At 35.6% G+C, this 26,289-nt stretch overlaps 1 protein-coding gene across 8 annotated transcripts; it reads left to right on the forward strand.

Moving 5' to 3' along the window:
• Window positions 1–344: 344 nt before the first annotated feature.
• Window positions 345–24,857, forward strand: LOC101262374 (probable ubiquitin-like-specific protease 2B). 8 transcript variants are annotated; one of them, XM_004250321.5, is made up of 16 exons: window positions 345–689; window positions 5,761–6,050; window positions 6,140–6,221; window positions 6,317–6,366; window positions 7,820–8,020; window positions 8,109–8,184; window positions 12,051–12,150; window positions 12,842–12,916; window positions 16,371–16,502; window positions 16,858–17,058; window positions 17,138–17,193; window positions 17,273–17,369; window positions 18,660–18,750; window positions 20,875–20,997; window positions 22,727–23,137; window positions 23,991–24,857. In XM_004250321.5, the coding sequence occupies exons 1-16, from the start codon at window positions 599–601 to the stop codon at window positions 24,582–24,584; spliced, it is 2,670 nt and encodes an 889-aa protein (XP_004250369.1). In that variant the 5' UTR covers window positions 345–598; the 3' UTR covers window positions 24,585–24,857. The 8 variants fall into 8 exon arrangements, with proteins under 8 accessions (XP_004250369.1, XP_010312817.1, XP_010312818.1 ...); XM_010314515.4 differs by having other exon boundaries at window positions 390–689; window positions 6,317–6,372; XM_010314516.4 differs by having other exon boundaries at window positions 390–689; window positions 6,317–6,372; window positions 12,845–12,916.
• Window positions 24,858–26,289: the final 1,432 nt, after the last annotated feature.

Here is a 26,289-nt window from a genome sequence, read left to right on the forward strand (position 1 = left end):
CATAAACATCATAATTAAGTGGTTACGTTTGTTTTTTAATTCAATAACATTCACGAAAAAATATTACATAAAAAAGTAAAATAGTAATTTAAGGCATTAACTAAAGAAATCGAGAAACTTAATTATTTGACATAACTTTCAAAAAAGCAACAAAGTGACACACATTTTAGCTAATGAAGCAAAAATTAATAATAACTACGTAACCTTTTGTTCTGCCTATCTAACAAAGATAAAAAAGTACACTTACTAAACAACCGTTCTTAACCTAATTAAGTTTAGAACACTAATATTTATAATATAATAACTACGATTTAATATATATTATTACCCCCAAAAAAAAATGTGTCCAAATGAATACACAAATAATTATCATAGACTAATTTCTCTTCTTTTTGTAAACAAAAGGGTCAAAACACCGTTTACTTTATAAACGGAGCTGTTCAGCTCGGATCAATAAAAGCCCTTACTCTGTCAAATCCCCAATTCTATTTCTCTTTGATTTTGGTAACCCTTATGGACTCATCATTCTCAAAACCCTAGCTTTTCATCCTCCTCAATTTTCATCCTTTTTGTAATCAACAGCTTCACAGAAGCAGCTATGGATGTTTTTGAGTTCAAACCAGAGGACGAGCAGCCTTCGGAAAACGAGGCGAATAGGTTTTGCAACAACTATACAATCACTGAAAATGGTATTTTTTTTTTCTAATTCTCAAATATAATTTCGCGTTTTGCGTTGTGCTACAGCATTTTGTTGGAATGTTTTATCTTTATTTTTTTTTTGGTTAGGGTTGAAATTCTCGTCTAAATCTTATAGACTGTAGTTAAATGCATGTGTTTGTAATTGTAGTTCTCGAAGTTCATGTTTTATTTTGAGTTGAAATTCTGGTGTTTAAGAACAACTACCTCAATCACAAGTTGGGGTTATGTGTTATGAATTTTCAATGTTCATTTCCCTTCATTTAGGTCTATTTTACTCCATTGATCAATAATTGCGTTCCAGTACTCAACAGTTTGGGTTCTCCTAAAACTAGAGGTTCTTTGAATTTCCTATATGTGAAATGTTAAAAGGATTCTGTTAGTTAGTGCCTGAGCTGAGTTGGGTTCAGTTTATGTTTTGAGTGTAATTTAAACTCATGATCTCTGGAACGTAGGAGACACTAGTATATTTTTCATAGATCAGGAGCTGGCTTGATAGAATGTTAGAGGTTGTGTTAAGCATTGGAGTGAAATCAACCCCTGATTGGTCAAATTTACACATGTATTTAGTATTATTAAGTTATCTATTAACTCTATTCCTTATTTATTTTTCTCAAGAGGATTTAAAGCCTTTACACTCTACACTCTTGCTAGATACACAAGTAGTTTACACTTAGCAGCGGACAACCCTAATCTGCTATGCACCCAATGTTTTCTTCTTCTTCTTCTCATTGTTCCATAGGTTCTCTTCTGTGCGGTGTATGAAAAAGTAACTTCTTTCTCATGAATGTGTAGCAATTCTTGCTTCCCACTGTGACCATTTTGGCGGCGGCCATCTCTTTTTATGGTGCCCCTTCTGGTGGCATGTACCAATTTTCCGTGACCGTAATGGTGACATCCGTATCTCCCTGGTGACATGTTGTTGGTACCATGCCTTTTCTAGTGATTGCTCCAACGTCATTGCACTTTATTTTCTGATTCTTTTGGTTTCTTTGCATCTTTTCCTTGGTGACCATTTTTGCAGCATATGTTCTTAGCTGTTTATCGCCGTGACAAGTGACAACACATTTTTCGAGAAGATTTTAACCATGAACTTTTTTAACAACTTTTAGAGTTTTTCAACTTCTTTTTTGAATTTCAAAGGGATTTTCTATTGGATTATTCAGGCGGGGAGAGGAAGTTCCACTTGGTAAATTAGGAGACCATTACCACACCGAAGTATTGGGGTGGACTTAGGGTTCAACGTCATAAGGAATTTTTTACTAGGCACTAGTGGGGAAGTGATTATGGAGGTTTGAGGTAGAGGAGAATGCATTTTGAATGGGGTGATTGAAAACAATTATGGGGTCTTTGAAGGGGGATAGAACTCCAAAGAATGTTTCAGTTTCCTATGGGTGTGTTTATGGAGGAATATCTTGAAGGGGTGAGAAGTGTTTAACTTGAACAGACCATTTAGGGTGGATGATGCGAGTATGGTATGTCTATGGACATATAGGCAGTGTGAGAATAAAATTTCTAAATATGTGTGGGTTCACGTAGAGATGCCAGTTTTGACATTTATGGAGTCTAAAGGGGGGAGGGCGGATGCATTGGTATTTTAGGTTTAGTAGTGACTTGTAACATTGGAAGGTTTTAGAATTTTAAAGTTCGTTCAATTGATAAACAAACAAGAACTATACATGATAGCCATGACATAGGGAGATTGGGTTGGGGGATACTGATGCCTTTTCTTTTAAGACCTCTTACAATTTTTTTTTCTTTGAGAATGATAACTTCTTTCCTATTTACCACAGGTATACTACATCAAAGTTGCCCCCCTTCCAAAAGTATTACAAACTAGACTGATTCCATTTGTGCTTTTTGTCACAAATATCTATAACATCAAAGAGTTCTTCTGCCTGTACTAAAACTTTCTGTTTACACCAAAAATAATAAAGAGCTATACGATCATCTTGAAATTCTGCAAATTGTTCTCCTTGCCCTCGAAACATCTTTGATTCCTTTGTTTCCACACTGTCCACCATATTCAAGCTGGGAAAATCCTCCATCTCTCCTCCTTAATTGTAGTATTGCCTATATTGATCCAACAATTTAGGAGTTGTGCTATGTTTCTTGGTTTCACCCAATTGATCTTCCTAAGGCTGCTGAATGTTCTACATAATTGATATGTCCATTTGCAATGCAAAAAGAGATGGTTGACTGTCTCTGCCTGTTCCCCACACAAATAGCATCTTGAGCAAAGTTGGAACTTCCTCTTCTTTATATTTTCTTATAGAATTTGATTAGGGAGGAGTCAACTTTTCTGTGTCTTTTGATGTGGATACTCAGGGTCCAAGAAAGGTGTGTTGGGGGGATCTTGACGGAGGAGAATAGGGGTCTTCATAGTTAATTGCAAAATAGATCCAAAGTGAAACTCAAACCAAATTTATTAAATAAATTGATTTTTTTTTGATTTATTTAAATTTAAAAAATTGGTAGTGTCTTATTTTATTATAAATAAAACGACCAAACCAATAAGTTATATACACCAAATCTCCCGTTCCTAAATAAGTAGCGTTTTTACCTTTTACTTTTGTTTCAGATAAGTGGTGTTTTTAATGATAAAAATGTATTATTATTTTGTCTTCCAAAATTACCCATATTTTTTATACATTGAGTTTCCACCATTTAAGAACCACTTCAATCTTGCGACATTTAATTAAGGGTGAGATAGTAAAACAATTCATATTTTCTTGGGGTGACTAGTTTTCTTAAGGGGTGTGAACACCACTTATCTTGGAACATAGGAAGTATTCGTTTTTATAAATAATTTTAAATACTTCCATTGTAATTTTATTTTTTCATTTTAGTTTCACTCCTTATAGAGTACTGGCCTTTAGCTCTTCAGTCCAAACCTAGTCCATTCACTCCATTCCTCTAAAGAAAGCAACCGTTCTACTTTAGCCATAGCATGTAGAAATATAGAGATCGAAACATCCAAGGATGTGACCTAGTGATCAATGAAGCGGTTGAGGTTTCATGTTCAAATTCAAGTAGAGGCAAAAACATATTACCCGGTACATGTGTTGGTGGATATAGTAGATATCACATGGAATCAGTCGAGGTGCGCGCTATTTGGCTCAGACGCCATAGTTTTTTTTCAATTAAAGAAATGGGGTTTTGGCCTAGCTTGGACAGAGTGTTTCGTACAACTCCTTTTTTTTTAGCTAAACATTTGTTTTCTTTAAAAGATAACAACCAATCCTTTCCCAATAATTATTCACTTAAAATTAACTGCCTATAATGCTGGTTAGATTTTTAAGTCAGTAATTTAAACTGAACAAAATTGAAAATCAACAAAAAATACAAAAGCTAAATTATTTAATTCATATTATGTTTGTTTTTGATACGGTTTGAATAGTTGAGAACCGACTAATTAGGTTTGGTTTTATTTTATTTTTAAAAATTAATCAAACTAAATAGTGAACATCTTTAGTGGATAATTTTGAGAAGAGGAAGACTGCTTGTGTCAGTTGGTGTTTCATGTGTAAAAACACAATAGAACTGTGTTTCATCTTCTTTTGCATGGATGGACAACATCTTGTTTGTGATGGAAAATATTGACGCAGTTTGGACTTCAGTTGGTGATGCCAAGTAGTGTGAAAGAAACAATGTTTAGCTGGACTTTTAGAAGATGGGGAAAATATGCAGAACATGAGATGTTGCCCTTAAACACTTATATGGATGAAGTAGAGAAGGATTTTGCACACTTGAAAAAGAGTTGCTCATCCCTTCTTTCTTTTTTTGGTGCGCTCACAAGGTCTTTTATATATGTATAGAATATTGGATTTATTTATAAAAAACCATATATTTTTGTAAGGTAATTTGCATTTGATATACTTCTTGTATATGGCTGTGTTGTTTCCCTTCTTTTACACTTAGTTTGGATGGTTATTACGTATTGTTTCGTAATGTATTAATAAAACAATGTTTGGATAGATTGTGTCATTCTTCGTTGTTACATAATGTCAAACATCTATTATTTAATTTGAGTGATAAACCTACCACCATAAATGTAGGGCACAAGGTAGAGCTAATATGAAAAGGTAGGGTAAATGATAAAATAAAATTATTAAATAATAAGCAAAGATAAAATGAGAAGAAAATATTAAGGTAACGACGCGATCACACCAAATTGGTCATTACACAAAATGGGTCTTTTTGTTGATACCTAACAATGGATTTAAATGATAGGATACAATGAAATTTAACTAACAATAAAAACAATCGTTATATTTAAACTAACAATACAACGGGTAACAACCGTCCAAACAAAGTGTTACTGTTGAAATGTATTACTTTTTCCAAAAATGGAGTAGATATAACCTGTATTCTAAGTTGAGCTTGTTTATGCTTTTGGTGTTATTGCACACTTCTCATTTACTCGTACGTGTAGATGTAAGTCTAATTAGTATTAACTGCATGCCATTTTATCAAATTTGAGAGAATTAGATTGATGACTAAAGTCGGTTGTTTTAAGGACTGACTGGTGTGTTTCTCTTACCCAAACTGACAAGGTAGTGGAAAATATGTTTTTCCTCTGTGTGAGAAGTGAATTACAAAATATGTTAGGATGATGTTTGTATTTTATGTAGTTGTTCCAGGGGTTTGTTACTCACTAGCCTTCATTGGTAATTTGGTCAAACGAATTGATGGGTGTATTTGGTAGTATTTTCGACATATTCGTCGCATTTGCTATCCATTTACCCGTTAGTGCCACCTCTAATTGTTTATGGGTTATTGGTCATCAGGCAATTAATTGTTAGTTAGATTATTCTGTTAAACCTGATCGTCTGTAGCCTAAATAGCACGTCCCATTGTGGAAAACTTGAGGTTCTGTTGGTTTACATACCTAATTTGTGATAAATTAAGCAGGTTCCCTGGTGCATCAAATAAGTGATTTTTTGCTGATTCACTGGTTGGTTCTGCCTAACAAAAAGAAAAAGTAGATCAGTCCATTGTAATTATGGATTAATTTTGGGTTGACATTTTTATATGAATTTTGTTTGTCAATTTTCATTTAAGGTGCGCTAGGAACAAATATGAACTCGAAGGGGACTGGTGATGAACCATCTGAAGATATTGAAGCAGCTGACAGTGATTTTAATGGTAACCATGCTCTCTCAAGTCTGGATGCAGAAGGTTGTGGTGATGAGAGAATGCTGAGGTTGGGCAGCACGCCAAATATTACTTCAACAAACAAAAGACGATTTCCTGATAGAGAACCTAACAATCACGTAGGTGGAAGTTTCTTGGAAGGCAGTTCATATAGAGGGACAGATTGTCAAGAGATTTTCTCTGGACCTCATTCCAATGTATATTTACAATCCATGTTTTTCTTTCTACCTTTTTGATTTTGAGAGACTTTGTTAAGCCTACCGGTTCAATGGTGGAATATGTGCAGGATGAATCAGTAGGTGCAGTTTCTGATGAAAGCCCAAGTGAGGAATCGGCATCCTACTCATCTGCTACTCCAGAAAATCATGGTCTGTTCTTATTGCCTGCATCATTCTTTTACTCCAATATCACAACAACTCAATATTGTATGGTCTCCTTACTTAGCTTGTTGTATTTATTTCAGACATCTTAGATGGACCATTATCAAATCACCACTTTGACCACTGGGGAATGGTAATGGTAGCTACTCAATTTATGAAAGCCTTCTTCATATTATGTGTAAATAATTTGTAGCATTGAATACTCACTAACTCAATTTATGAAACCTTTCTTCATATTGTGTAAATAATTTATAGCATTGAATACTCTCTAAAGTCTAATCCATTGATGTTTCCATTTTGTAGGCTATGTGATGTTTTCTCTATTATTTGCTATGTTTTCTTTACTTATGTTTGCTCCTTTTCATAACGCTTTGATATGCATTATTTGGCTGAGGATCTTTTGAGGTAACAACTCTTTTACCTCGACGAGGTATGGAGGTAGTATAAGGTTGTGTACACGGTACCCTCCTCAAACCCCACCTATGGGATTACATTGGGTCAATGTTGTCAAAGGTGTGCTTAAGCCTTGAAGTGAGACTCAAAGCATGTTGAGCACTTCTCCTCGCTTAATGTGTGCTTGCTTAAGTCTTGTTATCAAGGTTCTAAAACATACTTTTCCTTGCCAATGAGCCTCTTCTAAAAGGCAACACTAAACAATTGATATTGTACTTTATCGTAATTTTTTTTGAAACTGCTTTATTGTAATTTTTTAAAATCTCTTTTCTTCATATATTTGTCATTTATGCTTATAATAATTGTTAGTTTTAGGCTGAACTTATATATTTGTATCTTTTGCTCTCTTTGTGCCTTTTTTCATTATAGCCCACACTTCATTTGTGCCTTTGTACTTAATTTCCAATAGACCTTAGAGATTTTTTTGCTCTTTTTACTTTTGTAACACTACACCGGGCATGTCGTCGTTGTTGAACACTCACTAATCCTGCTCAATTAGGGGTCGTTTGGTATCATGTACAAGAATAATGTTGAATAGACAGTAATGCTAATGCTGACATTAGTAATAACGATATTAAGAACGCCATTCCCATACACTTCAAGTCCCATGCTATACTTCCCACAACAGTTATTGTCCTATGTTATCGCATACACTTCATGTCCCATGCTATATTTTCCACAACATCTATTGTGCTATGTTATCTCTTTTTTCATTTTAACTTTGAAAAAGAAAAATGATACCCTTATGAGCAATAGCACTACATGAAGAAGTAAAACATGAATATTATAAGCTAGTTACACTGCAGTTGAAAAGCTTTTCTGTTGAATCTGTCCTAGTGGAATGTTTTGGCTGCAGGCTGGGTATATATCTATGAAAAATTTAGATTGTAGGCTTCTACATTCAAGGATTTCTGCTATTCTTTGGCCTGAATTCTCTTTAAATTATTTATTTTCCAATGGCAGTGGAACTCATCTGGAATTAAAATTAATTGATGGCCAATGGCAGTGGAACTCATCTGGAATTTAAATTAATTGATGGCCAATGATAGTGGAACTCATTGGGAATTAAAATTATTTGACTTGTGCAGTTTGGTATCTTCCATTTATTTACCAATATTTTTTCTGTTTTGCAGTTTGAAAACAGCTCGATTGTTTTCTGTCCCGATTATCTCTATTATCAAGGAACATCCTACGTAGTGACAGATACTACAGTAACCTTTTCCAGTAATTGTGTGGAGGTCAAAGGCTCAACAATGAACGAGGATTCGGGAGCTTTTTACGTTCGCTTTGAAGTTGAAGACATATTCCAAATTCAAGCACGTTTGTCAGGAAGGGTGAGTTTTATCATTACACATTTTCGAGCAAGTGGTGTGTGATGCTTGCAGATGTCGTGGGGCTGATAAGTATCTGTTTTGTTTTTAGTTTGACGTAGCTGTGTTTATGATCCATGTTAATAAAAGACCAACAGCACAAGGTGAAAATGCTCAAGAGACTTCTGGTACGCTGTTCTGCTGTTCATGCTCTTCTCTGGTTGTATTCATTTTTCAGTTGAGCTCCAGTTATATCTGTAATTTTATGCTCTTCTTATTTTGAAGTTTTTTTATTATTATGCTCAAGTGGGATTCAGTAATGGGGTGTTATGATTTTTGAATCTTCACCCCCTCACCATATTTCTTTTAGTAATGAAAGTGACCCTAAGAAACGAGTAAACTTTAAAATGAATTGGAAAATTGTATCTTGTTTAGAGTTTCTTGTATGTGAACCTCTTATAACCTGCAAAAACATTTTTCTAAATAATAAAGGACCCATCTAACCTTTTGTCTTAGTGAACTGTCTTAAGATCTAAGACTTTGACTTACTGTAGCTTTTCATTGGTCAAGGTTTGACTCTTTGTTGCTTGCCTGATTCTACTTTTCTTGCTAAAATGTTATCCATCCTCCGAGGGACCATTCGATTTTTTTCAGTTGATAGCATGATAACCAATAACATGCTATGAGAGGGAGCACTCTTGTTGAACATGCAGAAGTTTTTTAATTAAGCTCTTTCTTAAAGGAAAAGAGAATAAGAACAAAGCTATGCAAACTATTAAGGAATTTAAATGATGTTTCACTGTTTGTAGAAACTCTTATGTCTTGGAATACTAAGGAATTAACATTTTGACAAGTTGTTTTCTCTTCATGTTTTTGTTCTTCTGTCTTTTGATGTAGGTTTCAATTATCGATGTGAGTACACACATTATGGAGTAGCTACTTTGTAAATCATGATTCCTGTCCTTTGTAGTCTATCCAAACCCAACACTTCGCACGTTTTATATTTAGGAACTTTTAACTTTCATATTGTACCCTTAAATTTGTTCTTTAATAGACATAAACATATCACAGCATGTTTTAGACCCGACATTCTCCCTTAAACTCCTTGCTCAATCAAATGCAACCATATAAAATAACAGATGGAGGATGGAGGATTATTATCAAAATTCTAAAATGCAATTAAATGACATTTTTAAAGCAAAATACCAAACCATACAAATTATTGACTACAGACTGTGATGGAACCAAGTTTCCTTTTGCTTTCTAATACTGTATACTTTATCGTGCTATGTTTTTAGACAAATTTACTATTCTTTCCTTCCTTTTGATGATACATGTCCTTATCTTGGGGAGGATCTGTGGATAGGGACTTCCCTCTCTCTGTTGTATATACACATGTATGTTACCTTCCTTGTTTATGTACTCGTCATTTTGTTTCTTAGAAAGTGATTTGGTTGCTTTAATTTACCATTTTATGTATGCAATGCTTCAGTCTTGCCATATTGTTTCTTATAAAGTGGTATGGTTCCTTGATCTTGCACCTTTTCTGCATTCTTTGTGATACAACAACATATCCAGTATAGTCCCTTAGAGTGGGATTTGGGGAGAGTAGAGTGTATTTAGACCTTACCCCTACCTCAAAGGTAGGTAGGGAGGTGGTTTTCGGTAGACCTCTGCTCAAGTCAAAAACAATTTATTAAAAAAATAAACAACCTATTGTAGCGGAATAGTACTACAACAATATCCTGTAATCGAACTACACAAAACAATAGATGGTAACATAAATCGAAGAACAAGAAACTACAAGAGTAGTACTACGTCTGTTAGTTTGGGCAACATGACAATACACTCCTACTTACAAGCATAGATGCCATCCAACCTACTGGCCTTCTATTCTAATTCATCTTCTTCACACTTTCTTTTCTAAGGTCATGTCCTCGTTAAATTGCAACTACTTTATGTTTTATCTAATCACATCTCCCCAATACTTTTTCGGTCTACCTCTGCCTCTTCTAAATCCATCCATAGCCAACCTCTCACATCTTTGCACTGGGGCATTCATGCATCTTCTCATCACAATGTTGAACAATCTCAACCTCGTTTCTCGATTCTTGTCTTCCATCGAAGTCACTCCCACCTTGTCTCAGATATCCTCATTTTTAACCCCATCTCATCTAGTAAACCCACACCACATTCATATTTTGAATGTGAGAGTTCTTGGCTAGCCAACATTCTGCTCTATAATATAGTTGGTCTAACCACCACTCTAAAACTTGCCTTTTAAGTTTCGGTGACACCTTTGTATTATACAAGACTGTGAATGCGAGCCTCCATTCCATCCACCCTGCACCATTATATTGAGTGACATTCTCGTCAATCTTCCTATTTTCTTGGATAATAGATCCAAGATACTTGAAACTACCCCTCTTTTGGATAGCTTGTGTATCAAACCTCACTTTCACATTAGCTTCATGTGTCATATCACTGGAGTTGCATTCCACATTTTTAGTATTTGTCCTGCTCAACCTGAACTCTTAAGATTTCAGGGTCTATCTCCTAACCTCTAGCTCAACGTTAACTCCGTTGCGAGTCTCATCAATCAAAACTGTGTCATCGGCAAATAACATACAACATGACACCTCATCTTGAATTTGTCGTGTCAATATATCCATCACCAAGACACATTTATTAAGATCAGTTTGTAGATTTATTAAGGTCTCTGTAAGTATCTATCTTCTTTTCTAGTTTTTTTTTTTGTTTATTTTATCTAACAATTTTTTATGGTGTCCGACATGTCCTTAATGCTGAGGAATACACATTTACTAGTTTCAAAAAAGAAAATATATCCATCACCAACACAAATAAAAAATGGCTAAGGGTTTATCCATGGTGCAGCCCTATTAACACCGGAATGTGTCGTGAGTCTCCTTCCATTGTCCTTATTCAGGTCTTGGTTCCATAGTACATGTCCGTAGTCGACCTAGTGTACGCCACAAGTACACCTTTAGCCTCTAGACACCTCCATAGAACCTCCTTGAGGACTGTGTCATAAGGCTTTTCTAGATTGATGCAATACCATATGTACGTCTTACTTCCTCTACCTATACTGCGTCACCTGTTTCTTTACTAGATGAATGGCTTTTGCAGTCTAGCGCCACGACATATATCCGAAATGGTTCACAAAAATAGCCATGATCCTCCCTCATCCGCACCAGTTGCAATTTTGAATGCCATCCTTGTTCTTGTACAATGGCATAATCGTACTTCATCTCCATGTTTTGGGCATCTACACCGTCTTGAAAACGACATTATACAACTCAGTCGTTTCTAGACCCTCTTCACAGAGAGGAAATATCTTCTTGTCCTTTCTAGACCCTCTTGACAATTTTAGAACCGTATTGGCATGCATTATTCTTCCATTTTAAAAGTGAAGCTTCCTTCCGGAATTAACAGTCTATAGAGAATGACAGACTAAACACTTGTGATTTGCTTCGAGTTCGGAGAAATAAATGTTATTTCTCCTAACTAGTGTGTAATGTTTAAACTACTAGACATAGCAATGAGTGTAATACACACTAGACTGTTCTTTTGCAGAGGAAGTCCAAACATAACTTGCAATTATGGGAGAACCATATGTTCCTTTTGATGAATTTTGTGAGTTTGTGGTTAGTGCCGAAGGTAAAATTTGGTTGGAGTATGCTAAATTTGTAGTTCTGAGGTGAATTTGGATGGAGTGAATTACGAGAGTATTTGAAGTTAAAACTAGTCCAGTATTGGTCTTGGCAGAACAATTTTCTTGGCATTGAAATAGTGCAAGGCAGAAAGATACCGTCAACTGACACATTACCAGTTTCAAAAAAAAATGATAGCATCAAAATGACATCCAAAGTGAATTCTTGTTAGACCATTATTTGTTTCAAAATTTCTGGTGTCGCTTTTTGAGTATATCTTGACCTCATTTACTGCTTGTTTCCTTGAAATCAATATGTTGCTCTCCCCTCTGATAAAGATGTCTTGCTACTGTTAATGAATGCTGAAGTTCTTAATGTCATAGGTATTGAGGAGGTGGAGTTTGCTGTTAATGATTTTGACTTGTCTGAGAAGTGTGAAGCAATTCAATCTTTGGATGTCTACAAGGCAGTATGGAACTACCAGTGAGTGCTTTCAATCACCATTTCTCACTTGTACAATTGCTTTTGGTTGTAGAATTCATGTGGATATTTATCTTCTCTTTGTTTTTGGAAGTTTTTGTTGAATGAAGGGTGGTATTTTTCTGTTAAACAGATTTTGAATTGTTATCTGTTCTAACAAGTGGGGCTAATTTTCCTTGGAGTAATATTTTCTCATTCTTTTATAGTTAGAGGGAAAATTACTGCTAGAGATATACCTGATATTTTTTTTTCAACTGCTAAAGATGTATGAGTAGGCTCCAAAACATGGCTGCTTACAATGGTCTAGAGTTTCTTCTAGACTGAAATGCCTGGTTTCCTATACCATTTTAAGCAATTTCTCAGCAGGCTGGTGTCTACCTTCTAATTTTATTGAAGTAATATTTTGATATTTTAAAGAGTCCCAGAAACTCTCACAATTGCTTATTATCAGACATGATGACAGTGTGCCTTCCACATGCATGGACAGTAACATTGCTTTAAGTTTCATCAAGCCACTGTTTGCAATTAGTGGCCAAAAACATAGGCTGTCTCTGACCTAATCTAAACTTGATTTATTCAGTGACACTCCTTTTCTGTTCTTTTTCCTATGTCGACCTTGTACTTAAGCTCTTCTTTTATACATTATGTTGTAGTTGTGTTTTCTCCTCTTATCTTTGATCACCTGGTCTTGTAGCAGTGAGAATGAAGAATGGAGAGAGAATTCACAAGGGGAAACATCAAATCAGCTACCTAAGAAATATTTTCCAAGGTTAGTGAAGCTGTTTCTTAGACTCTCTGCAGGTGGAGATTTAGATTCTGCTACTGCAAGGGTCTCTCTTTTTTTTTGTGTGTTAATAGGTGTCTTTTTATCCAATGTTTTTATTAGGGTAGAAAAATGTAGGGGTAGACTCTTGTCTTACCTGTGAGGGTTTAGTGTCATGGACTTAGAGTATTTGCTAAAGCTCCATGCGGCACTTGGCAATTTATTCACGGATCTTTCACGATCTCGTAAGCTCAAGTAAGCCTTTAAAACTAAGATCGCTAAGAGAATGCTTGGAAAAGACTTAGAAGGAACAAGAAAGAGAGCTTTGAAGAAGGCTTGTATATTGCTTTGGAGAATGCTTTAACACTAGAGTGGTGCCTTTGCAAATGAGGGACACCTCTATTTATACTATACTACTTTCTAAGGACTAAGGTACAATTAATATTTACTTTCCAAGTCCCTAAGATATTTACACTTTGGTCCCCTTTTCTAGAGAATTCTACATACTTTAGGATATTCTAAGACATTCTTGATTTCTCTAGGGAGTTCTAGAATTCTCCACAAGCCTCTCCATAGTTCTGGAGTATTCTACGCCTCTCCAGATGCAAAATATTACTGGTCTGGTGGCGGGACATTACACTCCCCCACCTAACCATGTCCGCCACCAGACTAGTAATATTTTGCATCTGGAGAGGCGTAGAATACTCCAGAATTATGGAGAGGATTGCGGAGAATTCTAGAACTCCTAGACAAATCAAGAATGTCTTTATCGTAGAGTATGTAGAATTCTCTAGAAAAGGGGACCAAAGTGTAAATATCTTAGGGACTTGGAAAGTAAATATTAATTGCACTTTAGTCCCTAGAAAGTAGTATAGTATAAATAGAGGTGCCCCTCATTTGCAAAGACACCACTCAAGTTGTAAAGCAATATACAAGCCTTCTTCAAAGCTCTCTTTCTTGTTCCTTCTAAGTCTTTTCCAAGCATTCTCTTAGCGATCTTAATTTTGAAGGCTTACAAAATTGTGAAAGATTCATGAGTAAGTTGTCAAGTGCCGCATGAAGCTTTAGCAAATACTTTGAGTCCGTGACATTTGACTTGTTTGTACATGTTGTAGTACTAGTTGTACACTTGTAGTTCTTGCTTTTGGTGTCTATCTCCATTTGTTGTGTATTGTGTTTCAATTACCATAGTATTTTATTGTTGTTATTGCTACTTTTGCTGTCTTTACACTGCTTTTCTTATTTAACTGCTATGAATTCTTCATTGTTTTCTTCTTCTATTGCTTGGGTTTGACGCACTTGAGCTAAGGGTTTTTCGAAAACAACCTCTCTACCTTCGTGAGGTAGTGGGAAGCCCTGCTACACTCTACCCTCGTCAGATCCCACTTAGTGTGATTACACTGGGTATGGGTATGTTGTTGTATGAGATATCTAATAAATGCCTCCATAAGTCCCAAGAGACTATATTAAGAGGTTTGATCGCATCTTACAACATGCGTTTAAGCATGAATTTCAAACCTTTTAAATTATACATTTATAAATCATGTAAAATGTATCAGAAATCAAATATTCTATTTGCTTAAAGTATCAAAAAGTCCTCAAAAAACTTGTACGTCAACAAAAATGTTGATTTAATAAAACAATATTGTCATTCTTTTTTTGGACAGGAAATGAATATAGTTGGCGTATAAAATTCAAAATATATGAAAATACAACTTGCTAATTGTAACAAGAATATGAATACAGTAATTATATTTTTATCATTTAAATGTAAGATTGAGTTATTAAAAGATTTTGAATTAATGATGCCTACATCTCTTTAATAATTCCAAACTTCATCGTAAACATGGCCCGAGGTTCAAGGCTCAGATTCACTGCACTTATGACTGTAGTGGGATGAGTTTTGCCTGACTCCTCTCCGAAAGAGATAACTGATGAGGCTGGTCTACCGCCCTTTCCACTTTGTTTCCCTGCTCTTAGTTTTTCTTCCTTTTCTAGTCTTGCCTTTTCTTTTTCTTTCCTCTTCTAGTCTGACCTTCTTAAAAAAATTATACCGACCTTTTAGACGTAAGATAATAATTGTCTATATTGCCGGTTTCTACAAGTAAGATAACAATCGTGAAATTAGAACTTAACAAAAGCCAAGATAGACATACCGACACAAGGGAGGATTTGCAAGAGAGATAGGAACATATCTAGACTTCAAAGGGTCAAAAGGAAGAGAGAGAACAAAATTTTGAACCGTTCTGAGCTGGATTTGACCAGAATTTAGTGAAGAAGAGAGTTTTGAACCTTAAAACCATTCTTTCATTGGAAACTTTTTTGGGTTCATATAAAGATGGTGATACTGGACTGAGTTCTACCTCAATAGAGTTGTATCATTGTCAAGAGTAGGTCATTGGTGAAGATGATACAAGCTGGTACATGGTTCAGATATGTTAGAGGCATGTGGACATCATCCAAGGTCTTAATTCTGTGGTGAGACATCACATGACATGTGAGTTAGGCGCATGTCATGAGTTTGGACTCTACTGTAGACAAAGGCTTGGTATTTAATGAAGAAACGTAGAGCGGTGGGCCAATTATCCACCGAGGTTTGAACCTTGTGTTAGTTTTCCCTTAGCATTTCTCAGTCTAACAAAAAGGCATATTTTTTCACACATGTTGGTACTGCTGACGGGGTTGGTGGGGGTGGATTATGTCTTTATATGGGTAGTGTGGTTCAAAAATCTTTGACTAAAGATGAATTGAAGATTTGGTTCTAGTATGATCATCAGAGTTGGATTCTTTTTTTATTTTTGGTGAATAGAAGAAAATGATAAAGAGGGACTTTTTGTAATAAAGGCTATAGAGAAGGGATATAAAAGGCTCTGATACCATGTTGACAAAAATAGAGATGTGGAGAGAGGAGAAGATTTTGGAATGCCACATTTTCTCAATCTGTTGGGGTTTTTAATAGTGTATGCAGATGCTCTAAATTAGGAAATAATACTCGATGATAGTAATAAATGTCACTAATTGATATATATGATATTTATTTAAGTTAAATTTGCATAATTATAGAATATTGAAACCTATGCCAACTGCATTTATTTGTAAGGATTAAGGAATAGAATTTTTAGCTCTGCTCCTCGACTGTTCTTCCAGTTTGCAAGCTTAGCAATTTTTAAGTTGTGGTTGTTGTCTGTGGTAAGATTCAGGATGCCATGCCCTTTTGAATCCTTCTCAGTGTAATTTCTAGCTGCCTCACTAGGGAAGTAGATTGAGAACAAATGATTCTTGATGAAAAAAAAAGGGACTTTTTGGCTTGTACAATTTGAATGACTTCTTGGTGCAAAAAGAATGGACTTTTTGGTTGTACAATTTGGTCTCTCTGTTTTTAACTGTTAGGGATAACTAGTTATATAAAACAAAGATTTCTTTTCGAGTTTCTGATGCTGAAGAAATTTAAAATTTGCAGTTACACTGAGCCGCTTGAAGAAGTTATTTATCCTAAAGGGGATCCTGATGCTATTTGCATTAGTAAGAGGGACTTTGATCTTCTGGCACCAGATACATTTGTCAATGATACAATTATTGATTTCTACATAATGTAAGTTCTTCGTTGCTATTACTTATTATCACAACATCGTATATTCTGTGGCCCAAAATAGAGAAACATATGCATGTTTCATGCCTTTTCTTTTGTAGCCTCAAATTAAGAATGGAGGAGTATTTACTGCTATTTCACTCTCCATCATGTTCTTTTATTAATCCTTATAATGATATGCATGGTGAAATTGCAGACATATATATGGCTTATCTTTGCCTCACAATTGGAACTTTTTTGTGGATAATATATGAGGACTGTTGATTTCTATATTGTCTCTCGACTCCTAATTTTTTTTGGGTTTGCCTTATGTGCTACCATTCTCATTTAGTATGAATTGGAACTCAAATACTGACAGGTATTTAAAGAACAAAATTCCACCAGAAAAGAGGCAACGATACCATTTCTTTAACTGTTTCTTCTTTCGAAAGTTGGCTGATATGGATAAAGATCCAAACAGTGCATTTGATGGCCATGCTGCTTTTTTGCGTGTTCGTAAGTGGACAAGGAAAGTGAACTTATTTGATAAGGACTTTATATTCATTCCGGTGAATTACAAGTAAGACACTTGATCTTCTGTTCTCTGTAGAGGTAATCTTTTTCATTAGTCACAAGTAACTTATTTTCTTTAATGACAGTTATCATTGGAGTCTGATCGTCATATGCCATCCTGGTGAAGTGGCTAACTTTACAGGCAAGTTCATCATATATCACTTGACTTCTTCTGCATTTGTCTCACTGTTTTCTCTGAGAAATTGTTTCGTGTTTTTCAGATGATGATACTGCATCGAGCTCAGTCAGAGTACCATGTATATTACACATGGACTCTTTTAGGGGAAGTCATGTGGGTCTCAAAAATCTTCTTCAAAGGTAGCAGTTTTTCCATTAACCAGATACTAATATTCAGGGGAGTTCATTATAGTACTATTTTCATGCGTAACATGCAAGAATAATTATCTAACAAGAGGGGTCAAAAGGCAGTGATGCTTGAATTGTCACTGGTCATATCATTACCAAGCTGTATGCATGTTTTTCTTAATGAAACATGTCTTCCCAGACAATAGATGATGCAAATTTTATGTCTCTTCTTTAAAGAAGCAGTAAGTGGATGTGGGGTTGAGATTGTTCAAACGCAGACAGTTGGGTTATACTAAAATAGTTGTGTATTTATGTAATCCTTTTCTTTTGTTTCTTTGAAAGTGGCATGGACAATAGGGTACATTAGTCAGGTGTCTCCTTTTCCTCATTCTCTTAACCTTTGCTGTTTGATTGTTGAGTCCTTGCTATAAAATGCTTTTCCATAAAATAAAATAGAAGCAAATTTTAATGAAGGTTCTTAGTAATGAAATCTCCAAAGGTATCAATCAGCATTACCCAAAATACAAATAATTTTTCATAGATTAATATTTCGTATCACCTTTGTATACATGTCAATCACTTTTATTCTGAAAATAGACTTTGGATCTGAGTCAATTGCTAAACTAGCTCAGTAGGTCAGGATTGTCCAGTATTACACCCAGTTCAGTCCCTAAACCAATGTGTGATATTTCGCATCACTTCGCATCACGCTGAACATTTTTAATGTGAACAACATAACACGGGGCCACAACATTGAATAAATCAAGAATAGTGATGTGCTTGGCTTTATACCATGTTAGTCCTCTCATTACCCAAGCAGGTTGGAATTCTCTACCTGCCCGGTGTTGTATTCGACCTCCATACATCCTGTGCTCCACCTGAAGTCTACTCATTAAATGTGACGTAAATTCTTTTTTCATCTAACAATATGAACATTTTACAAACCTTTCAGAATGGAAATCTCACTTCAGACTCCATGTCGTCCACCCTGAACCAAAAATGAGTTGGGGGAAGGTGCACTTAATGTTAAAAAAATGTGCGTAAGATATTTTATGTAAACAATCCATTGTTTCTATTGAAAAGGAGTATTGGCGGGTTTACTTCCTTAGAGACCGAGTGTTAGAAGTTCATGAGCCTTTAGCTGACAGAGAGCTAATAGAGGGTTGTATTGCACGGCTTCAATTTTCTATGTTGCAGAGTTTTATGAGTTTTGTCATTTCCATCTTACTTTGCAGTTGCTTTCCTTTCTGTGGCATCAAATTGATTGAATTTCACTTTTTTATTTTCATCTTTTCCTAACAGCTACCTTTGCGAGGAGTGGAGAGAGAGGACAAAGGAAACGCCTGATGTTGTCTCTTCGAATTTTCGAAATTTGAGATTTCTCAGTCTTGAGGTACAACCTGAAGTTTCATCGTCTATTCCAACTGTTATACAAAAAGCTGTCTCTTATGAGGAATTTGAATGTTCAGTATGAATAGATTTCAAGTTTATGAGATGATATTTTACTCTTTACCTTGACATTACCTGTCTGTGCTGGAGTCGTGGTCTCTAGTTGATTGTGATGCTTGTGGGCTGTTAAACTTGAGGTTGTCATCACCCTCAGGATTCCTTTATATGAATATTTTGATATATAGCTGGTAATGTCTCTAGTCTCTTTAAGGTGAAGGTTATGAAAGACAAACTAGGTAGAAAGGATAAATTTCACTGAGGGAGAATGGTATTAAGGTAAGTGTATGGGATGTATGATAGTTTATTGGAAAAGAGTCACCGTGAAGTTGAATTTTTATACATAGTTCTGTTGTCGGTAAAATCATTACAATGGTGTTCACTATCCAAACATGTTAATGGCTGTAGGTTGAAAGAATTTGTTCCATAGTTACATAGGATCCAATCTTTTTCATTTGTGTATCTATGATCTTTAACATAACTTGGAATAATAGTGTTACTTTTAAAAATTCAATGGAGAGAATGACTTAATCGTGGGGTAGGTGGTGGTCGGAATGGCATGTGTAAGGGTCAGAACCATGCAATGCTCGTGAACAAGGGTCAGTTCGAGTACATGCTTGGTCGGTTCTCCAATGAATGCTAGTGATGAAGGTCATCTTCCTTTTGGGCATGCAGTTTTGTTTCAGGCAGCTCTAAATACAATGGGGAGGGAACAGGTAAGGCCCCTAGTGGTGTGGGTATGGACGATCCCTTAGTTTCTGAAGCTGCTGGATTGATGGTTGCAATGAGGACAGTGTTATTCAGTCCCTGGGATTTTTAGGATGGAGGTCAAAGTCTTTGACCTCTTTACTTCACATTGAGCTAGGATCAAGGAGGTGTTACTGATGGATCTTCTAGTAATATGATGGTTAGGGTAGGGGCTACTGACGATGACTCAAAAGGGGAGACAAAACAGTGGTGTATGAGTAGAGAAATAAAAAGACAGGAAAGGGGAGGGAGTAAGGGGGTGAAAGGTAAAAGTAGCTGCTGCTTGATAGTAAGGTCATAGTTGGAATGTAAGAGGGTAGGGATTTGGGGGGGGGGGGTTATAACTATACACCAGCACGGGGAATAAGGGGGTGAAAGGTAAAGTAGCTGCTGCTTGATAGTAAGGTCATTAGTTGGAAGTTAAGAGGGTAGGGATGAGGGAGGAAGGGAGGGGGGTGTGTAACTATATACCAGCACGGGGAAATCATGTTTCTTTGTGACGAAAGGAAGATGGAGAGTCTGGAAATGAAGAAAGCTGAGTTTGTGTTAGTGGAGGGATTTATCTCCTTGGGGTGATGGGGTCAGAGGTGGCTTTTTGAGAACTTGATTTTGTCCCCATTCTTCGACCTAATTGCGTTTAGATTAACTGTTTTAATGGATAATACGATAGAGCAAAAATAACATGTAGAATTTGTTAAGAAAATAATCTACACTCCCTTTTCCAAATTATAAAAAATCACTATCTTCCTCATCAGATAGAACCCAATGTGATGACTTCCCTAGCTTTGTTGAATGCACCTAATGTGACAGGCTCCTTAAATTGGAAATATTTCCTCACTCAATGCTTTCTGCGAATGGATAGATACTAGACTTCTTCGGACCAAAGATAAATCATTACAAATTTGACTCAATTTGGACATACTTCAATTTGGGTACTGTGACCTCTTGGTTTCTATTATTCATTAGTCAAGTCTTGTATAATTTGGGACATAGGGTTCCAGTTTACAGAACCTGTGCCAAGCAATATATTTGGATTGCATACAACTCTTAGAGACATGAGCAATATTTGCTCCTTTGCATAGGACGTGAGTCATGCTACCTGTATTTGGGCATGTTCAGTGTGAACTGTGAAGAGAAATCTAATGGTGATGGCAGGGGTTCTTGGAACCCCAGTTACTTGTTCATCTGCCAATTAACTGATGAAAGTTAAGATTTTCTAATTTTTCTTCATTAAGAGATTGTTTGATTTTTGATGGTTAGCTTTCTTAGTTTGCATATGTTTGAGTGAGTATAAGTACTTACATTTTCCCTTCATCCATGGTAGCTACCGCAACAGCAAAATCTGTCGGACTGTGGCCTTTTTTTACTACACTATGTGGAGAGTTTTTTGGAGGAAGATCCTGCTGGCATCAACCCATACAGCATAAAGAACTACCACAACGAATTTGTAAGTGCAGTACTTGATTTGCACTTCAGTGTTATGTCTTTGAAGTTCTCAACTTGTGCTGCCTTTTATGATTTTGAATCACTTTGTATATGAATGGATGGAAGCAGCATTATTTTTTTATCTCCTCTATTCTGATTTGAAGCCCATCAATTAAGAATCCATTAATCAGTTTCATAGATGTGGAGTCAGAAATAGAAACCTTGCATAATTTTACTCGGAACAATTTTATGTCTGATCTGCAGTATAGCCAGAAGAAAATATTGAGCTGGTTTTACATCTCCGTTACCTTATTGGTATTCAATACATGTTCACAGGTGTTTTGCCAACTTTTTGATGAACAATTGGCATTAACCAGTAACCTGTTCATGCAATTAATATTCATTTTCTAGTGACCGGAAACTTGGCTTACCTGCGTTAACAAATAAATAATGTACTATTCCCTCCTACGGCTTGTTGGGAGTCTGCTCATTACCTTTTTTCAGGCAATAGGTGCATTATCACCCTATGATTTTGAATAGCCATTTACCCCTTTTCTGATTCCTGTGACAAAACACGCTCAGAAATTCAATGAGCCCTGTCTCCTAGTGGTTTAGAAGGACATGATACCTATTTTATCAAAAAACCCAAGGAGAGCAACTCCCCTCCAATTTCATTTTCTAACAGGATATACCGATTTATCAAAAACCCCAAGGAAATTAACTCCCCTCCAAATTTCATTCTCAAGATGGGGTGATTCACTTGATAAAAAAGAAAGAAAAGTTTAATTAGAGCGATGTTGCATCAAGCATGCTGCTACTTCAGATTGTTTCTTCCTCCTTTTCCTTTCACGAGCAATTGATTCTGAGAAGAGATTGTACATTCTTATGAAGTACCTTGGCTTTTTAGTTGATTTTTTTCCTGGAAAATCAGTTACCCGGTGCAGTTCTTAGTTTCTTCCGTAACCAGAATATACAATTTTTGTTAGTCAGCTGAGTGTTAAAAATATTTACTGGACTTAAGTGTTCTATTGGTTTCACCTTCCATGACCACACGTTCTCCCAGGATATAGAATAGGAAGAGCTAAAGAAAAGAGATAAATGAGGCAACTTTTAGGGAAGGATTATGGACAATATATATATATATACATAATATTTGTTATTATTATTTTCAGCCATTTCAAGTATTTTTGTCATGGCAATTGAACTACTTTCAGAGTAAGAAAGGGGAATAAAGAATAGAGTTCATCTCCCTGCTGTGAAAATGAAGAAAAACTTATCTTTTCCAAATTGAGGAATTTGGTCTTGTCTAAACAGCGCTCTCTGCTACTTCCACATAGCTGACATAGAGTAGGAGTTACCTTGTTTAGTCTAGAATTCTTCCTGGTTATGAAAGTCCATATCCTAAGATCTCAGATTGGTATACTATATGACAAACGTAAAGAGAAGAAAAACGGCATTTGATGCTTCAATGACCTTTGGGTCTACATGTTGGGACGATCTGCAAAATTCTACTTCAAATCCTCGTGAAATTTGTCTTGCTGCTGTATGTTTTCCTTTCTTCCCTTCTGCTGACATCATTCTTCTCAGTTCTCTTTGATTAAAATTTCCCTATGATGTTTGTGTTTTTTTTCTTGCTTTCTTTATTTCCTCTTTTTCAGATTCTTGCTTGTGATTTATGGATCTTATTTCTTTGAGTCAGGTAGTTGATGAGTTTTATACCTAAAAGTTTCTCTACTTTATTTTGAATCCAGCTCAGCATAAACTGGTTTCAACCATATGAGCCTTCTATAAAGCGAAGTGCAATTCAAAGACTGATCAGTAACCTCCTCCAGAATCTGTCTCTTGAAAAATCTCCCTCTCGTGTGAGTAATAGTTGCTATCCTGAACGTGGTCTCAAGACAAGCAATGACGATGAAAATGCTTTAGAATTAGTGTCTGATCAACTTGGTTCATCAAAGAGTTCAGACAATTTACCGCGTTCTCAAGCTATTGAGATAAACCCATTTCCTACTTCCTCTCTCAGGGGTGTTTGTGCTAATGATTCAGGCTTTTGTTTAAATGATTCTTTTGAGTCTGAATCTGATGAAGAACCTTTACTTGACATGGGTTTTGGTCATGCAGCATCTTTTAACGAATTCAGGAGTTCATTACCGCCAATACAGGTATGGTTGTTATTTATTCTCAAGAAATACAGGTATATTGTATGTATCTGCAACTAGGTTCAAATTGGTAGAGATAAACATGAAGATAAGAACTTATGGTAATATAGTTCAGATCAAGAAGATCATCATCATCCTATTTCCATTTACTTTTCCCTTTCCTTTTGGTTCCAAAGGAGAAAAGGGTGCTGCCTTCTAGGAGCAGTATATTGAAAATTAATGTAATAACATAAAATTTGCTGGACACTCCATTTAGACTTAGTTTCCTTTTGGGCAATTGGGAAGTTTGACACTTACTATGTACTAATGTTTTGTGCAAATGCTTTCTAGAGGCTCTTCTATCCATTCATTGCGTATTTGTGTACTCAGGGAGGGGAGGGTGAGGGAGAAAACAACAGATCATTTGTTAAACAGTCCAACCTGGCTGCTTTTCTTATGTGTCATAGTAGGAAGAATAATAATGTAGTTTAGGAATAATTTATTTTATTTTTAATTAAAAGATATGGCGTAAGAGAGGAAGGAGTGGTGAGTGAGATTTATGTTTGAAGCAAGTGTAGAATTTTTGCAAAGATATTAGTCAGAGAGAATCGGATTTATGATGCTGTAACTAATTCCACTTTTGGAGGGTGTAATCTACACTTCTTGTTGACCTCTCCTGCTTGTTTTAAACTCTTAATCATGCATGGATGTTAGCCAGTTGTATTAGTTGAATCTTGAAGCAACTGATTTTGGTTGTGCCAGTTCACTTTGCCAAGGGTTTTGATTCTGTTTATATGCATTTATTTGCTGTAAATTGAATAGATTTTCTTGTGCTAAACTCTGCTAGAAGTCACTGAGTTTTAATGACCTTAAACAGGAAGAGATGGAAGCTGGAGATCATCTTGCGTACACAGCAACAGACAGAGACCTTCTGCATCTGGGTGGGAATGGATCTGAACCCTGTGCCTTTTCATATTCATCTGGGTCTCTTGTTGCGGGAACTTCCTGGATCCCAGATGTGTCAGTTGTCCAAGATGTGGACGAGCAATTTGACTCATCGCCAACTACTTCAGTCCGTGACACAGAGAAACAATTAGAAGTTGAGGTTGCAGAACTGCGCAAAGTAGATCAAAATATGAGTACAGATGAAAAAATAGATCAGCCAAAGTCGAGTATTGACTGTTTGGTTGATGGACATGCCACTCCTGGCGAGCTGCTGGACATTACTTTGGCACAATCCTCGATTGAGACTCATGATAACAGTGGTACTGGTCCTGTTACCTCCGGTCAGGAGAACCCATATGATATGCATGGAAATGTGAACCTTGCCTGTAAAAGCTTGTTGCTCATTGGTAATGGTTCTGGCTCAGAAGCCGATGCTGAACACAATGTGAAAAGGAGGCGGCTGACAACCTTGGACGATGAGGAAGTAGCATTTAGAAGTAGTGTGACGCATGATCTGCATTTGTAGATTTGATGACTTATGGGAGTCTTACCAATGCTCTTATGGTACTAGGAATACAAGAGTATCATTTGTTAGCTGCATACCCCATCATGTGAATAGATTTTTAGTGGGTTGTCTGTACACCCAACATCTGAATTTTTGTAAATGCTCTTAATCGGGGTTTTAGTTGCATCCATTTAGGGATTCCTTGGACTAATCATGATTGAGATCTTGTTTAAGTTTCTCATCTCTGTGTTGCCTAACGTATAATCAGTTGCCAATGTAGAGATGTTCATTATAGATTTTGCTTTATTTGCAAGGGTTCTATGGTAGGCGGAGTCCTAAAATTTCGAAAGTTAGTTGGAACAGGATCAGTGTTTTCCTTCTAATCAGAGAAGATCACTAGAGGGGGAGACCCGTAGTGAACCTCCTTTATCGAAAAATTATACTGTCTGATCACATTTTTGATGCGAGACCTAGAATTATTTTTGAAAATTAATCAACCCTTGAACGAATAACAAATTTCAGGTCACAATGAGAAATATTTGATGCCCCTTTCTCTGTTATGCTACACTTGGAGTTTTTTTTTTTTAAAATAAAGAGGGAAGGTTTCACTATAATCTTTTAGCTTTATAATTCATTTCATATTGTTTTGACGTTTATCATAGTCTCATACTTATATCAACTGGTTTGTTTAGAGTCTCTCGAAATCCTATTAACCATGTTGAGTATTATCTGATCTTTAATCCAAAAGATTTGATAATACTCAACAAGAGTTTAAGATTTTAAACTAATCTTAATAGAAGAAATCAAGTATTGGTAAATTGGTTCGATAAAACCTTTTCAGAACTCGTCAAATTAAAAAATTAACTATTTGCTAGACATGAGTTGTAAATTAACATTATAATAGATATTACAAAAAAGTTTTTAATAAAGTATTATGCTCGCTCCTATTTAACATCAATACAAACACAATGTCATTTATGAAAAACAATAATTATTATTATTATTTGAAATAAGTAAAAAAAAATTAAATGAGATATGTAAAGTATTCATGATTTTTTAATCAAAATCCATACACAAACAAATAGTGAATAACCTTATTTTGATAACCCATAATAATCATTTACGAAACCTCATAATTGACGGTTACTCTTTTCGTTCACTTTTAATTGTCATTGATTTTCTTTTTTAGAATCAAGTTATAAGAATTTCACTAACATTTTATGATATATTTTATTTTAGGGATAATTGTATAGAATGACAAACTAATAATACAAAATAAATATAATAGCTACCATTTGATTTATATGTGTTCCATATCAAACTGTTTGTCAGTCCCTCTCTTCCTCATATTCTCGCTTGCTTCCTGTCGCCCGCCTCTGTGGCTTAATACAATAGAATTGTATAAATTGTGTTTCTAATTGTATAAAGTAAGAGAAAATTGTGTATACACATGCAAATACATATGTTTTTGTCCTATACACTTATAATTACACAATAAAGGTACACTCGTGCCCAAGTCTCTTTTGTCTTTCTCTCTTTTTCGTTTTATACAAATTCAAATTGTATGTAATTTCCCTCTTTCTCGTTTTATGCAATTCGATTCAATTGTGTATTCCCTGCCCAAGTCTCTTTTGTCTTTCTCTCTTTCTCATTTATACAAATTCAAATTGTATATAATCGTCCTACACACTTATAATTATACAATTCATTTTATATACTTCGTTTT

Source organism: Solanum lycopersicum, chromosome 11 (assembly GCF_036512215.1).
Source record: "Solanum lycopersicum chromosome 11, SLM_r2.1".
NCBI lineage: Eukaryota > Viridiplantae > Streptophyta > Magnoliopsida > Solanales > Solanaceae > Solanum > Solanum lycopersicum.